This window comes from Pagrus major, chromosome 18 (assembly GCF_040436345.1).
Source record: "Pagrus major chromosome 18, Pma_NU_1.0".
NCBI classification, from domain to species: Eukaryota; Metazoa; Chordata; class Actinopteri; order Spariformes; family Sparidae; genus Pagrus; species Pagrus major.
Genome location: NC_133232.1, coordinates 13,358,902 through 13,372,563, shown reverse-complemented (window position 1 = coordinate 13,372,563; position 13,662 = coordinate 13,358,902). Strand labels below are relative to the sequence as shown.

General features: G+C 39.0%; 1 protein-coding gene across 3 annotated transcripts in view; it reads right to left on the bottom strand.

Annotated features, from left to right (window-relative positions):
• The window catches only part of grik2 (glutamate receptor, ionotropic, kainate 2), a 301,017-nt gene that overhangs the window by 203,796 nt on the left and 83,559 nt on the right, over positions 1-13,662 (bottom strand). For 2 of the 3 annotated variants that reach the window (XM_073486919.1, XM_073486921.1), the window contains exon 3: positions 10,449-10,706. In XM_073486919.1, the coding sequence (XP_073343020.1) occupies positions 10,449-10,706 (258 nt within the window). Of the gene's footprint in view, positions 1-10,447; positions 10,707-13,662 lie in introns of all 3 variants that reach the window. The other variant, XM_073486920.1, reaches the window with a different exon arrangement.

Below are 13,662 nucleotides of genomic sequence, written 5' to 3'. Positions count from 1 at the left end.
TTCCTTTGGGCCACTCCCAGGACATGATGAAAACTCTGTATACAATATATACCATAACAAGTTGCTATAAAGTTTATTCATGTCTCCATGAGGATAGCAGGAACAGCCCCACTGATAGTTAGGCTCTTAGAATAGAATAGCAATATTTTGAAGTGTTATAGGGATTGTACACTATATAGACAAGAGTATGTGGACAGGTGTTTGTGTATTTGTTGTTTTTTTGGTAAGGTAAGGGAAATACAATATACAAAGATATTTTAGAATATACAAAGATATTTAGACTGAATATTTTAGATGAAGAAATGCTTTCACCTGCTTTGTGTGGAAGAACTTGACCTGCAGAGAGCCCTGACATCAACCCCATCCAACCCCTTTGTGATAAACTGGAACATCATCTGGCAGCCAGGCGTGTGGTCCTTTATACGTTGTTAATTTTTTTTCAGTTAGCTGTTCAGCTATATGTCTGCCACCTGGTTATTAACGCAATACAACAAACTAAAATTGAATGCCAGAATAATTGTCTCAGGACTTTGTCCTTTCATTTATAATTAGTATGAGATTGAAAAGATCTCTCTAGAAAACCTTGTCATTATTGTCATACAATTACTAAGAAGTTATAAACCTGAAAAATAAAGTGTTTCCAATTTCAATTTTGAATTGTGTTTAATATCTTATTTACTTAGTGGGCCTAACAGTAGTCAGATTTAAATATCAAATTAAGTTGTCAGCACTTGCAATGAGTATGTTATGCTTTAAATAATGCACAGCAGCAGAAGGAAATGGACACATTTCAGCTGGCCCGGAAACTTGTTTCAAGTGTTGACAACTTCATCTAATATTTAACATTTTTTGGATCAGCACCAACTATACTTTAAAGACTTTGAGTCAGTTCTTTTGCTTGAGCAGTCTATAAATAGTCAAATTAGCCTAACAAATTTGTCAGTTTTAATAATAGAATGTAAAACCTCTCAAGGCTGCTTAACCTATTAATGACTATTGTTAATATGTTAATGAAAAACATGGTAATAGGTAGAAACACCAAATATAGTGTGGAAACTGTCAAGACACATGACAAAATTAAAATGTCTGATTTCACCTATTTATCATCTAATAGTAATAGTAAATAGTCTATAGGGTTTATGTCTATGGCTGTGTCCTGATCAACTAGAGGCATCTGTTCCAATTACACACACATACTTGAAAAGCAATACATTCAAAATGGATACAATATTTGACAAACAGCAGTTCATGCAAATTGTAACTATGGGGGAAATTTAACTTCAAAACTTGAAATTACACGTTTGATGGTAATTTGTCATCCAGAACTGTTGTCCAGACCAACTCTTCATGTCCCCTGTCCTCTGCACTGTCACCACTCCACCAATCTAGAGACTCAATTAAAATGGCTGCCCTCTCAATGACAGCTGATTTTACCAATTCAACCACCTCCTGAACAGTGAACCTTTTTAACACTTAGCTACAGTTCACTTCCCCCAGCAAGACTGACTGGGGCCAACTACAACAAAAGAGTTGTGTGTGTGTGTGTGTGTGCGTTTATGTGTGGGTTTGAAGTATGTTAAATGTGCTCTAAGGCCATTATAAATTCCACTGTAGACATTATTGGGTTAAACTGCAAATTCCCATGAAAAAAAGAATATGATTTTGTCAATAGCGTCTCCTGGGGAAAGTCCTCAATATACAGCTCTGCCCTGCAGCCAGCCTATTCCTGCCCATGGCTTTTGAATGGGATGTCTAACATTTGGGTTTAAGGCAGCAACTATTATTTCGATATTGATTAATCTAAAGATTAGTTTCTCGATGAAGGGCCAAATTGTTTAGTTTATAAAATGTTCAACATTCATGTAAAAATGTCCTTCACACAATGATGTCTTCAGTATGTCTGCTTTATTTGACTAACAGTCCAGGCTCAGACAGTTTACTGACATGGAGAAAATATTTTACATGTTTACTTGAAAAATAACTGAAACAATTAATTTATTATCAAAATAGTTGCTGATTAATTTTTTGTTGACAATCAATTAACTGATTGACTGATAATTACTGATACGCTACTGCAATGGTGAGTTGTCTACACATGTAAATGCCACTGTCAAGGTTAGATTTAATTGATTTTCTTTGAGCCAGTGTCGCCTTTTTTGTGGTAAATTGAAGCATTAACTAATCTGAACCACAGAATGGCAGCCATGACCAAACACTGTTGTTAGTCACAGTTTTTACTAACGAATGAGGTATGTATGGACTCCATACTCTGAACAGCAGAGAGAATCAGTTCTTTCCGGTTAGAGTTATATTGCATGGTAGCCTGTTCTCCCTTATGGCCTAATCAAACTTAGCAGCAGCTGCAGTAGTAGCGGCAGCAGTGTTCCAGGTAGTTGTATGGATGTTATGGCTGGCTGGGAGAGCTATAACACATGCTGCTGCCATCTCAGTTTTGCCATTATAAAGTTGAGCCGTTAGAGGAGTCCCATTATGGTTATTGATTTGCTTGTTTGCTGCCTGCTTGGTGGAGAAACAGCACAAAGAGAGAAGTTGTTTCCTTCCCCTTTTATATCCCATTCTCAAACAGCAGAGAGGGTTTAGAACAGCCAGTGGGGGGTCAGGAAGGGAACCCATGAGAATTATATGATAATATAAACGTTCTGCTGCACTAACTTTGCTCAGTGCATCAAGCAAAAAGTGTTTCTCATACAGAAACCTGCAAACAAAGATTCAAATGAAATAGAATCCTGCCTGAGTCCCCTCGGTTACTCCAATCAGATCTGATTTCTGTTTGCCCTCAGTGTCCACTATCGACACTATCTGTCCTCGCTATCAGGTCACCGGTGTAAATGGTGACAATGAGAAGGTAAAGCTGTTTGCAGGTCAAGCCACGATCTCATTTCCCATCACCAAGACAGAAAATCAAGCCACCATTAACCCCATAGTGAACCAGCTATGTCCACTTTAAAACTTAATTAACGGAGGTGTTGAGATCAGCGACAATCAATTCCTCCCTACAGCTGCCTACAAGACCTGCAGGGCAAAGACGTTCCTCACCACACGCACAAACCATAGTCTACATGTTCATGTAATGAATGACCCTACACTGTTTACCTTTTCACTGAGCAATAACTTCATATTTACATGCAGTAATACTGAATATACATCCATGTTGTGCACTATAAGATTTAATCCATTTGATAACCATTTTCTGTGCAATCCTTTCTTCAACATTACTACATGTATTGGTGTAAATCACAGTTAGCCTATCTCTGTACAATAAGTACACACAAATAGGCCGACTGCAACAATTCTGGTGCAATAATTCACATATTCTAATGCATATTGCATTGTGTTATTATTCATTCTCTTATTCCAGATCAGGAGCTTTATCCTAGAATGTCTACCTACTATTCAGCTGTAGATGTTTCTGTACTGTAACTGTTTTGTTCCTCTGAGCTTTTCAATTTTCTATTTTTATACCGTAGTACATTGATCAGGAGTAGTGCTCCCAATTTAGTTGTATTCTGTACAATGAAATTAAAGACTTTCTATTCTATTCTATCCTATTCTATAAATGCAAAACTTGTGTAACTTGTAGCTTTTACAAATTCAAATTTTAACATAGCTTACACAGCTTGTGGATTTGGTTTTGAGTCCTTTCTTTAAGTTGGCACAATTTAACTTCCTGGCAAGTGAGCAGGGTTTCAAGGTCAGACTCAGAATTTAACATACAACGGACAGTTGGTTACATCTTTTGAGATGGACATATCTACTTTCATACTGAAAGAAGGCATAAATGAGTCTTAAGGCACAACAGTATGACTCCTAAAGTAAAGCAGCTAAATGGAATTCAGTCATCAGTCATTATTTTATCTACACCTACACTTCTCTTCTTCCAAAGTGCCTAATATGAAAAAAAGGTCTATTTTCTCACCTCAGGTCCCTCCAAACAGGTGTTCCACTTAGCATGCTTGATTAGAGTTCTTCTGAAGACTCTTTAGGTTTGTAGTTTGACGTTGAGTATGTAGTTGTGTTTCAACTGCGCAGTTTGCAGATTTTGTGTACGTGCGTAACACCCAGATGTATACTAAATCAGCAATGGGAGCTTACTGCACATACTTAGCCACCACAGAATGCATTCCGCCTGTTCAGACTGTCCGATGGCAGGCTGTGAGGCAGTTCAAGCACCAACAATTATTTACAACTTTCAAAAATACTTCATCACTAACTTTACTTCTGAGAATATTTTACACGAGAAATCAAATGTAGGTTTCAAATATTGACAGTTTTACGAAAATGTATGGCAAAATGAAAATACGCTCCAATGTTTTTGGAGTTGAGTAGCTCCACAAGTGCCTGTGGGGGTAGCCAACGTTAGCTGCCAAGCCGGCTAACGGCTATATTCCACCAGATACGTGTCCGGTCCGGCTCTGCCACGGCAGTGGAGCTGATAGGTTTCACTGTAGTCTACGTGTTAACTTCCACTGGCTCCACTGCGTTGCATATCTGCTCTGTCCCAGCTCCGGAGCAGATACGCAGGGCTTCTATTTCTGCAGACAGGAAGTCACACACCGAAACAACAACATAACATCCGGTTCATTTTCTAAATAAAAACACTTCGTGTTTATGCCAGCACACAAAAGCTATCTGTGCAGAGAAGCCCTGTTGCTTCAGCGTACTTCAGTGTGAACAATCTGCTGGTAGTACAATGCTTAAACGTTCATATAGTGGGCAGTATTCAGTAATTCCAGCATAGCTCCATCCAGCAGAGGTCTAAGACTGCGTTCATGTAGTGTTGGAATAATCAGAAAAACATATTTCCGATTAGGAAAATTCACGTGAATGCCACCTCCAGTCGGAGCAACAACTCGGAAAATTGTTGCTGAGTTGACATCATATGATACTGAAGCATGGCAGATAAAAGTAAACATTGGGTTGATGGTAACATGCATATTTGTGAAATATATTTCATGACTGACGTGATCCATTTTCCCCCGCTCTTCCTTGACACTCAAATACCAGAAATAGCTGTCAAACAATAGCTGTTTAAACTCTGAGCGATAAAATGCAAAACATTGTCTATGTTGCCCCCACATTCCGACTTGATGCACAAGAACACACCAAAGTCGGAAGACCACCTTCCAAAGGTCGGGAAGTGGGACCATCTGAGGAGTACATGAATGCAGCATAAGGTCTCGTCTACACGTAATTCTTAAAGCGTTGCTTTTTCTAGCTTTTTGGCCTCTTGTACAGTGTAAACAGCCTTTTAAGTACCTGAAAACAGACCTTTTGGCAAACTCCTTCCAGGGTGAAGATATTCAGAAACTCTGTTGTCAGTGTTAAAAAATGGAGACTTTACAAAACAATGAGGTGGACACTCGCTTCCTGATTGGGCTTTATCAGTTACATTGTGTCTTACATCGGAGGAGAATCAAAAACATCAGCCTTGACTACTAGAGGTTAATTCAACATGGATAACAAATTACAGGAGTTGATGACCTTGTTGTCTATACTAGGGGCCTTTGTGCAGTTAAATTCTGATTTTTATGATGCTACTACAGCCTACATTTGCAATAATTCCCATGACATGTTATCAGCCCTACATTGAGCATCGGTTTTAGGTGAGGCCAGGAAGATCTAGTGCCTAGTGGTATGATTTTATCAATGAAGATATGATTTCAGAGGTATGACAAAAAAACTTTTGAATGTCCAAATCAGCCCTGATCAACCTCGGTAAAAGACCACACTGTGTGATGTCCGGATGTGAAAGGAGCAACAACATCAATTTGAATTCCCCACTGGAAAAGGCAGACTCTCCTGATAACAAAGAAAGTGACTACTGTATGTAGGGAGCTGTTTCCAGAATACAAAACTTTGAATGGCTATGACTGTATCAAAAATTGTGTTTAATTTGATCAAAATCTGCCTATGTATGGTAGCCCTGTGATGGACTGGAGACCTCTCATCCACTCGGTTCAGCCTGTATGCTGCTAGCCTCCAGCCAGTGATGACACTCCAAAGAGATAACTGTGTAAAGAATATGAATAGGTTCATGAACTGCAATATTTTGCATTGCTATTAGCAGATTGCCTTGATAATTTGGCTTGTTTGTAATCTTGTACATGCAATTAGCATATGACTCCAAAAAGCAGAGTTTAGCTGGCCTGAATGCTAAACACAGTGAACACACTGCACTGTGATCCAGGCCAAACTAGTCCCAGTGTGTCTGTTGGATGGAGCTCTGGGAAGCCTGGCAGCCTGTCTTCAGGCTGGCACGCCCTGACCCCTGGCATATGGTACATGTACCCAGCCTGCTGGCTTATTTGTCGCCTGGTGACCTGGACTGCAATAATAGCAAGGTTTGAACAAGGGCTGCTGTCCTGAGTAACAAGGAAGACATCTCTTCTGCAGCCTCACTAACTCTCTGACTTCCATGAATTATGGAACATCTACAAATGGTAACAATGCTCAGCTATACCTGGGCAAAAACCTGACTTTCCTTATAAAAGTTTTTTTTTAATTTAATGTATTTAGCTTGAGAAAATACAAAATACTGAAAGACACAAGCACATGTAGAAAACATACACTATTCAGTTTTAGAACAATGGATGTGAGTCATACAGTATAGTATAACAAAAATAGCAGACAAATACTAGTGCTGCACGATGTTATTGAGGAGTGAATGACATGATTAAACTTTGCAGTAGTTTGCTGGGCATGACAGTTATTACATGAGGGGCGGTCAAGTCCCACCCACTGTTAAAAATTACATTTGCCAGGCAGCCACCACCACACACTTGACCTTTATGTAGTGCATGCCCAAAAGGGCAAACATTGCTCAGTGGTCACATGGCGACCTCCTGAATCGCTGCTTGAAGAATCAGACTTCAGCAACAACAGATCCTCATATGTAAATAGGTTGATTGCCAACGACTCCCAAAACAACATGACTGTTGCAGCATACCTACAACTGGCATACCTGACCTTTGTCATACACTTACAGTTTTATTAAGTTTAGGACAGAAAATTACTTGGTTAGGTTTTGGAAAACAATGTAGTTTGAGTTCAAATAACTATGTAACTTCTGTAACTTTATTTCCCAATGTTCATAAGTTATGTACGCAACTTTAGTTATGTTATGTCTCTTTACTGTGCTTTACTGTGCTTTTTTACAAAGCAGAACTTTTTTTAAAGTATCTTTAGTTAACCAAACTAGATTTGTCACTGGGTAGCTTTGGTGTAGTTTGACTTCTTCTAGTGTAGAGTAATTGTTAGCTTGCAAAGCCATGCCAAGGTTTAGGTCATGGTTTAGCTTTTTTTGTTTAGTCATTTTCTGTTTTATTTTGTAGATTATAGCCTCATGTGTCATGTGTTACCTTCCACTTCCAGTCTTTGTCTTTCTCCTGCCCTTTTTTCTGTGTACATCTGTGTTTTGTTAGTTAGTCAGCTCCTGTGTATTTAAGCTTCGTCTAGGGGGTGCACTCACACTCGGCAATCCAAACCATGCCCAAGCACATTTGACCCCCAAAGTCCATTTTGTTTGACTAATGTGAGCGCTCCGTACCATGCTCAAGCACGGTACACTTCCTTGGCCCTTGCACAGCTGGAAGAGGTGTGCTTCGGCACAGTACGGTTGCTCATGCACGAGCATAAGCACGGGTACACAACGTTGACATGAAGTATGATCATGCGTATTACGCTGCTTTGCATAATCAGGAAAACCAGGAATGTGAGAGGGCCGTCTATGACAAAAACGACACACAATAAGCAACAAAAAAGTCAGTAAAGTCATGTTCTCTGTGTTGTTCTCTGTTGCTATGCGACCGCGCTACGACAGGATGACATACGTACGAGAGGTAACCGTGATCAGGCCCGGCTGCGGCCGGAGCAATGTGAGTGCAGGGCAGCAGGGGACTGGGGAGGAGGGACAATCGTGCTTTGGCACGGCAAAGAGCAATTGGGCCAAGTGTGAGTGTGCCCTTTGTCTCCTGCCTTCCTGTGTATTTTTGTATAAGTCCACAAACTCCAAAGCTTTTGTTTTTCAACCCACCTGCCTCTGTGTGTCTTGAATTTGGGTCCTTTTTGATAAACTTTAAACACAAAATAACTTGCAAACAATGGTGTTACACGTTTTTTTGCTAAATGAAAGAAAAAAAAATGGGTCAGATGTTTGTGTGAAAGGTCTTTCAGTTAGCCTTAAAATAAGGCTGTTTTTAGCCATGCTGGGAGCATGACTCAAGGGATGGGAATGCCAGTCTGACAGTCTGATGGTTGGTCCAGAGACTAAATATCTCAACAATTACTGGATGGATTGACAAAGCATTTTCCTACTGACTTTGGTGAGTCCCTGACTTTTCCTCACGCACCACCATGATGTTGACATTTAAGGTTTTAAGTTGACTGTGATTTTTTACATGTTTATTGCTTTACACAAACAACTATAAAATGTGATGGATAGGTCCAAAAATCACTGGAAGGCAATCTGGGGATTAGACTCAACAATCAAATATCTTAGAAAATGTAAAAGTTACATTTTGTTGCTTTAATCCATATAAACGGGAGATTATACTAAAATGATGATAAATAATCTCAAGATAAGATTGCGCACGCCGACAGACATGCATCAATACAAGTACACAAAGTAATTAAACAAGATTTACAATCTTAAACGGCTTTCTTAAACTGTGCAGGTGCTATATTTAAAACATGAGCTGGCAGAACATCTATGAATTAAACTGAACTGTAATTGAGATGTTCGACTGATAGGAAGCCTAAGTGAAATGTCTTAACAACTGCTGAAGAGATTGCCAGGAAATTTGGCATAGTTAATCATGTCCAAGGAAGGATGATATCTGTAATACAATAAACCTCAGCTGTGCTTTGTGTTTAGCATTACTTTGCAAGAATTAACATGCAAACACACTGATACAGTATTTCCCTCACATAGACTTTACTTGGACAGGACACCCAAGTTTATTAACAGCTGCCCAGGTATATCCAGTGACGCATTTTAGCATTTTTTATTTATATGCGTCCAAGAAAACGACGCCATCTGCCTGTGGAGAATCTGCGTCTACTGACAATCACACATGCTCTGCAGAGAAACACAGAAAGAGAGAGGTGCTCTTTGGTAAACACTGATTGTGATGCAACCTCTACTATTTAATTTAGGCCTACTTATGCCGTTGTTTCGTAAAAGCTAGTAAGTGCACCTGGTTGCCGCGATGTCACAAAAACCACAGTGGTTTGGGTTGTTTTGATAGGCTACATCATTACCAACAAGCTTCCTCCATGTGTGGCTTACCTGCTGTTGTGAAAACAGAATCAGAGGTGAAAAAGTTTGAAACGTAATATGATTTGTTTTTGTTTTGGCTACTTTATAAATCATAATGCTGACAAATAAAGTCAACAGCAGACGCATATGGGGAGAGAGAAACGGGAAGGCAAGCCTGAAAAAATAAAGCAACTATATGTAGGCTCATTTTTAAAGCTTTGAAATTTAACATTTAATTACATAAATGTATGTTTCTTCAAAATAATGTTTTGTTGGGCTGATTGTTGTATTGAGTTATTTTTATAAAAGACAGTTATATTAAAGGTAGTTTTTTCTAAATTTATGATTAAATTTGTGCTCATTCACAGTGTAATGAAGAGCTGAATGACTTTCATATAGTTCAGTTATCCTTTCATAAAGAGGAATTATTTGTTTCCTTCACACAACAGGGAGAATGCATAACAGCAAAAACTAAAATTAAGAACATCTATGCATATTGGTGCATCCCTATAAACGAACAGTGTACCATCCATGTCTGGGCAAATGAGTGAACCACACGAAATACTGTTGATCAAGTTGATGTTCCGTTGTTTGATTTTTAGTCATTTGTATTATCACAGACTCATATGAGGTTTTGAATGACGTTCTTTTAATGCTAGGATTTCCCTTTGAATCTCAAGAGGCCACACACTGGACCTTCATCAGGTCCACCATTTCTGGGTTGCTCCATCTCTTTAAATACAAGTAGCCTCAAAGAATGTGTGTACAACCCTAACCCTTGTAAAAGACCTACTGAGCATTATAAGGTGACTTCATAATAAATACCAAGCAAGCTCTTTGGATTTTTTTGCGGCCTGCCACGATTTTCTTTACTGCATGTTTGGCTCATTCATGTGACGGCAGAATTTTATAGTATTTAACAATAAGATCGAACAGTAGATAAATACTAAAATATGAAAGTGTAGGATATAAATCCATGTGTGTAAACCCAAGTCAGCAAAACAGACAAAAGATAATGTAAAAAAATCTTTTAGGAAAGAAATGTGCAAAATATACCTAATATGCAATCATTTATATGAAAATGGCTCGGGGATTAAAAATTATATAGCTAAAGAAAGAGTTGACACCTGGGATTAAACAAAAGACGCAGAACTATATAAGCAGGTCTTACCAGTGCTGTCATCATAAACCACAGTGACTGTCTTCCACTTGAAGAAGTGGACCAGGTCCAGGATGGCCCGGCTGAGGGAGGAGAAGTCTGGATAGAGGCTAACGTAGAACACGTCTCTGTTGTCCGATACCTGATGCTTCCATTTGGTCTGGATATGAGGCACCCCCAGGGCGTTGCAAATGGACTGGACTGCATTGGCGGAGGAACTGTGAGAGGGACCAAAGATGGCCGCTACCCCCAGAGAAAGCTGGTCACAAGCTAGAGAGGAGAAATATTTCTAGTTAGTTCCATCTTCCTTTTCTGCATTATATTCATGATGGCGAATGGTCCATGCACTTTGTACAGAGCTCAGAAACTAACTGATGTAAACAAAGTTTTGTGAATAATGTCTGTATGCAACAGTTCAGCATTAAGGATATACTGTGTGTCAATAGCATTGATTAGTATATTTATTACCTCCACCTAAGAGGTTATGTTTATGTTGGCTGGTTTGTCAGCAGGATTACACAAAAACTACAGAACGGATATCCACAAATCTTAGATGGAGGATGGGTTTTTGCCCAGAATAGACCTCGTTAACTTTTGGTGCAGATCATGATAAGGAGATGGACCTAGGGATTTTTTCTCACTCTGTTTAATATTGCATTTTTCGGCATTTTCATTAATATTTCAGGGAATAATGCATGGATCTTGAAAATCAGGCATACTCAGGTGGCTGGTATCTATGAGTAAGTACAATTTATGGTGAATGTGGATAGAATGTGGATGCTAGTTCTGGTTAAAGCAGTTATGGGTGGTTTAAAATTTAGAGTGATATAATTCTATTTAGTTTGATATTGGATTAGACTTGATTGAAGTGACTATTGGGCCTTGGTGGAGGTATGTCTGCTGATAGTCTACATTTTTCTTACTGACAACAAATCCCATTTGCAGTCAAACCTACAATGACCAATAAGTATTTTTATATTCTTCCTATGGGCCTGTTTTGTTGGGCTGATTGTTGCATTGAGTTATTTTTATAAAAGACAGTTATATTAAAGGTTGTTTTTTCTAAATTTATGATTGAATTTGTGCTCATTCACAGTGTAATGAAGAGCTGAATGACTTTCATATAGTTCAGTTATTCTTTCAGAAAGAGGAATTATTTGTTTCCTTCACACAAAAGGGAGAATACATAACAGCAAAAACTAAAATTAAGAACATCTATGCATATTGGTGCATCCCTATAAATAAACAGTGTACCATGCGCCGTACAGCTCCATTGTTGTTATTAAAACACATCAATGAGCCACACTTTTGCACTGGATGACACGTCCTTCATCACCATGAACACACAAACTGTCGCTTATTTTGTCTCAATCCCACATACACCGCCCTGCTGCCACAAATACTCACTAGAGCACTGTCACAGATTGTCATTTGTTCTGTTGATTGGTTGCCAGTTGTCAAGAAGGTGGTTCTTACCCAATATGAGCCAGTCTGACAGTGACACAACAAGAGACAAAGAGTAGAGGAGGAAGAGAGGCTAATTGCTAGGAACGCAACATTTTGTTGAAACTGATAGACATTGAATGATGGCCCTCATCCCTGAAGTATTTTGGTTTAGTTTCTGTCTGCGTCTGTTTACATAACTTAACTGGAACCAGCCAATCTCACTACATGATGGGCAACACAGGAAGAGGACTTGGCTGATCTGCCCACCCAGTCGAGGGAGTCAAAGCTGCAATGATGACTGCATACCTGCAGAAAGTTCCCAATCACCAGAATAATTGTTGGCATTGTACGTTTTTGCAAACCACAGATATGTTGGCACTTAACTTTTGTTAATGTTGCAACTTAACTTTTTTTAGGTTCAATTGTCTATTTCATGTTGTGACAATGTTGTACTTATGGTCTGGGTTAGAAAAGTTACTTGGTTATGGTTAGAAGACCTTGTGTTTTTTGCTTAAAATACTTTTTTTGGTCTCTACAAACATGGTGGGTGTTTGGCTGTGCCCCAGCCTCAAGCAGCTTTGGAAAAGTGTGTTCCAAACACTCTCCGAGACTCTGGACTGTGTTATAGAACCCAACCCACTTATAGCACTATTCAGTGTTAATGAGGAGAAGGGGCTACTGAAAGCTAAGTGTGATTCTCTGTCCCTTACCTATCTTTTGGCATGATGGGTAATTTTACTCAGGTAGAAGGGGGCTGCTCTACTCACACACTCAATGGCTTCAGGACAGTATGTCTTGTCTAAAATTAAAGAAAATTTGATAATCTATTTGTAGGGGATGATCTGTACTGCTGTTTGTACAGCACTTGTTCAAAATACCAATAAAAAAGAACCTGAAAAAAAGAGAAAAAGTAAATATCAAGCTGTCTCATGGTTACAAATGTTGAAACACAGTCTTGAATTGTGGTCGCTGGCTCTGCAACCTTCGTGCCTGTAACTCACCACTGTCCCCTTCACCCTCCAATACGACAGTCAGGTCTTAAACATGTAATGTGAAAGTAATATGGCATATTACATAGGCCTGTGACACATACAAATGTAAATGTTTCAGTGGTTTGCAGAAGCATTAGTTGTCAAGATTTTATCCTGTGACTGGGCTGGAATAGGGTTCAAGTGAGGTCTGTATCTTTTCTTGTTGTTGAAAATCAGCGGATTTCATGTATGTAATGGTATGTCCATGTGTGGTCATTTAATCCCCTAGACCTAGCAACAAAATATTTTATTAGTACTACGTGTGACAGCGCTAACTACAAACTTTGCTCCAAACTACAGTGACCAGCTGTTACAGGAAATTACTCAGCCTTCTTTTAAAAAATAAACAACATATATGAGCCATTTTTAGCTATGTATACATTCAGGAGGAACCATTGGGCTTGATGCTGAGAGCCACAGAGAGGGAAAGGAAGTTACAAAGTACTGAGAGACAGACACACATTTCTGTCATGGGATTTGTTTACAATCAGGAAACTATAGAATATCCTTATCCTTTCAACAGGAATGCCTCATTGAGACTAAAAATCCGATAGCACAAATATGTAATATAATAGAGAGAATTAATCAAATGCAGTATTTCATGTGGTACTGAGAAAAGCAGACTGCAAGCCAGACGTTGTCAGCCAGCATCAGTGGGCAACCTCATTAATGCTCTTGTGGCTGACTGGGAGTAAATGGGAACATTTGTGTCTCTGTGTAATAAGTTGCTCAAACATTTTTGGCCATAT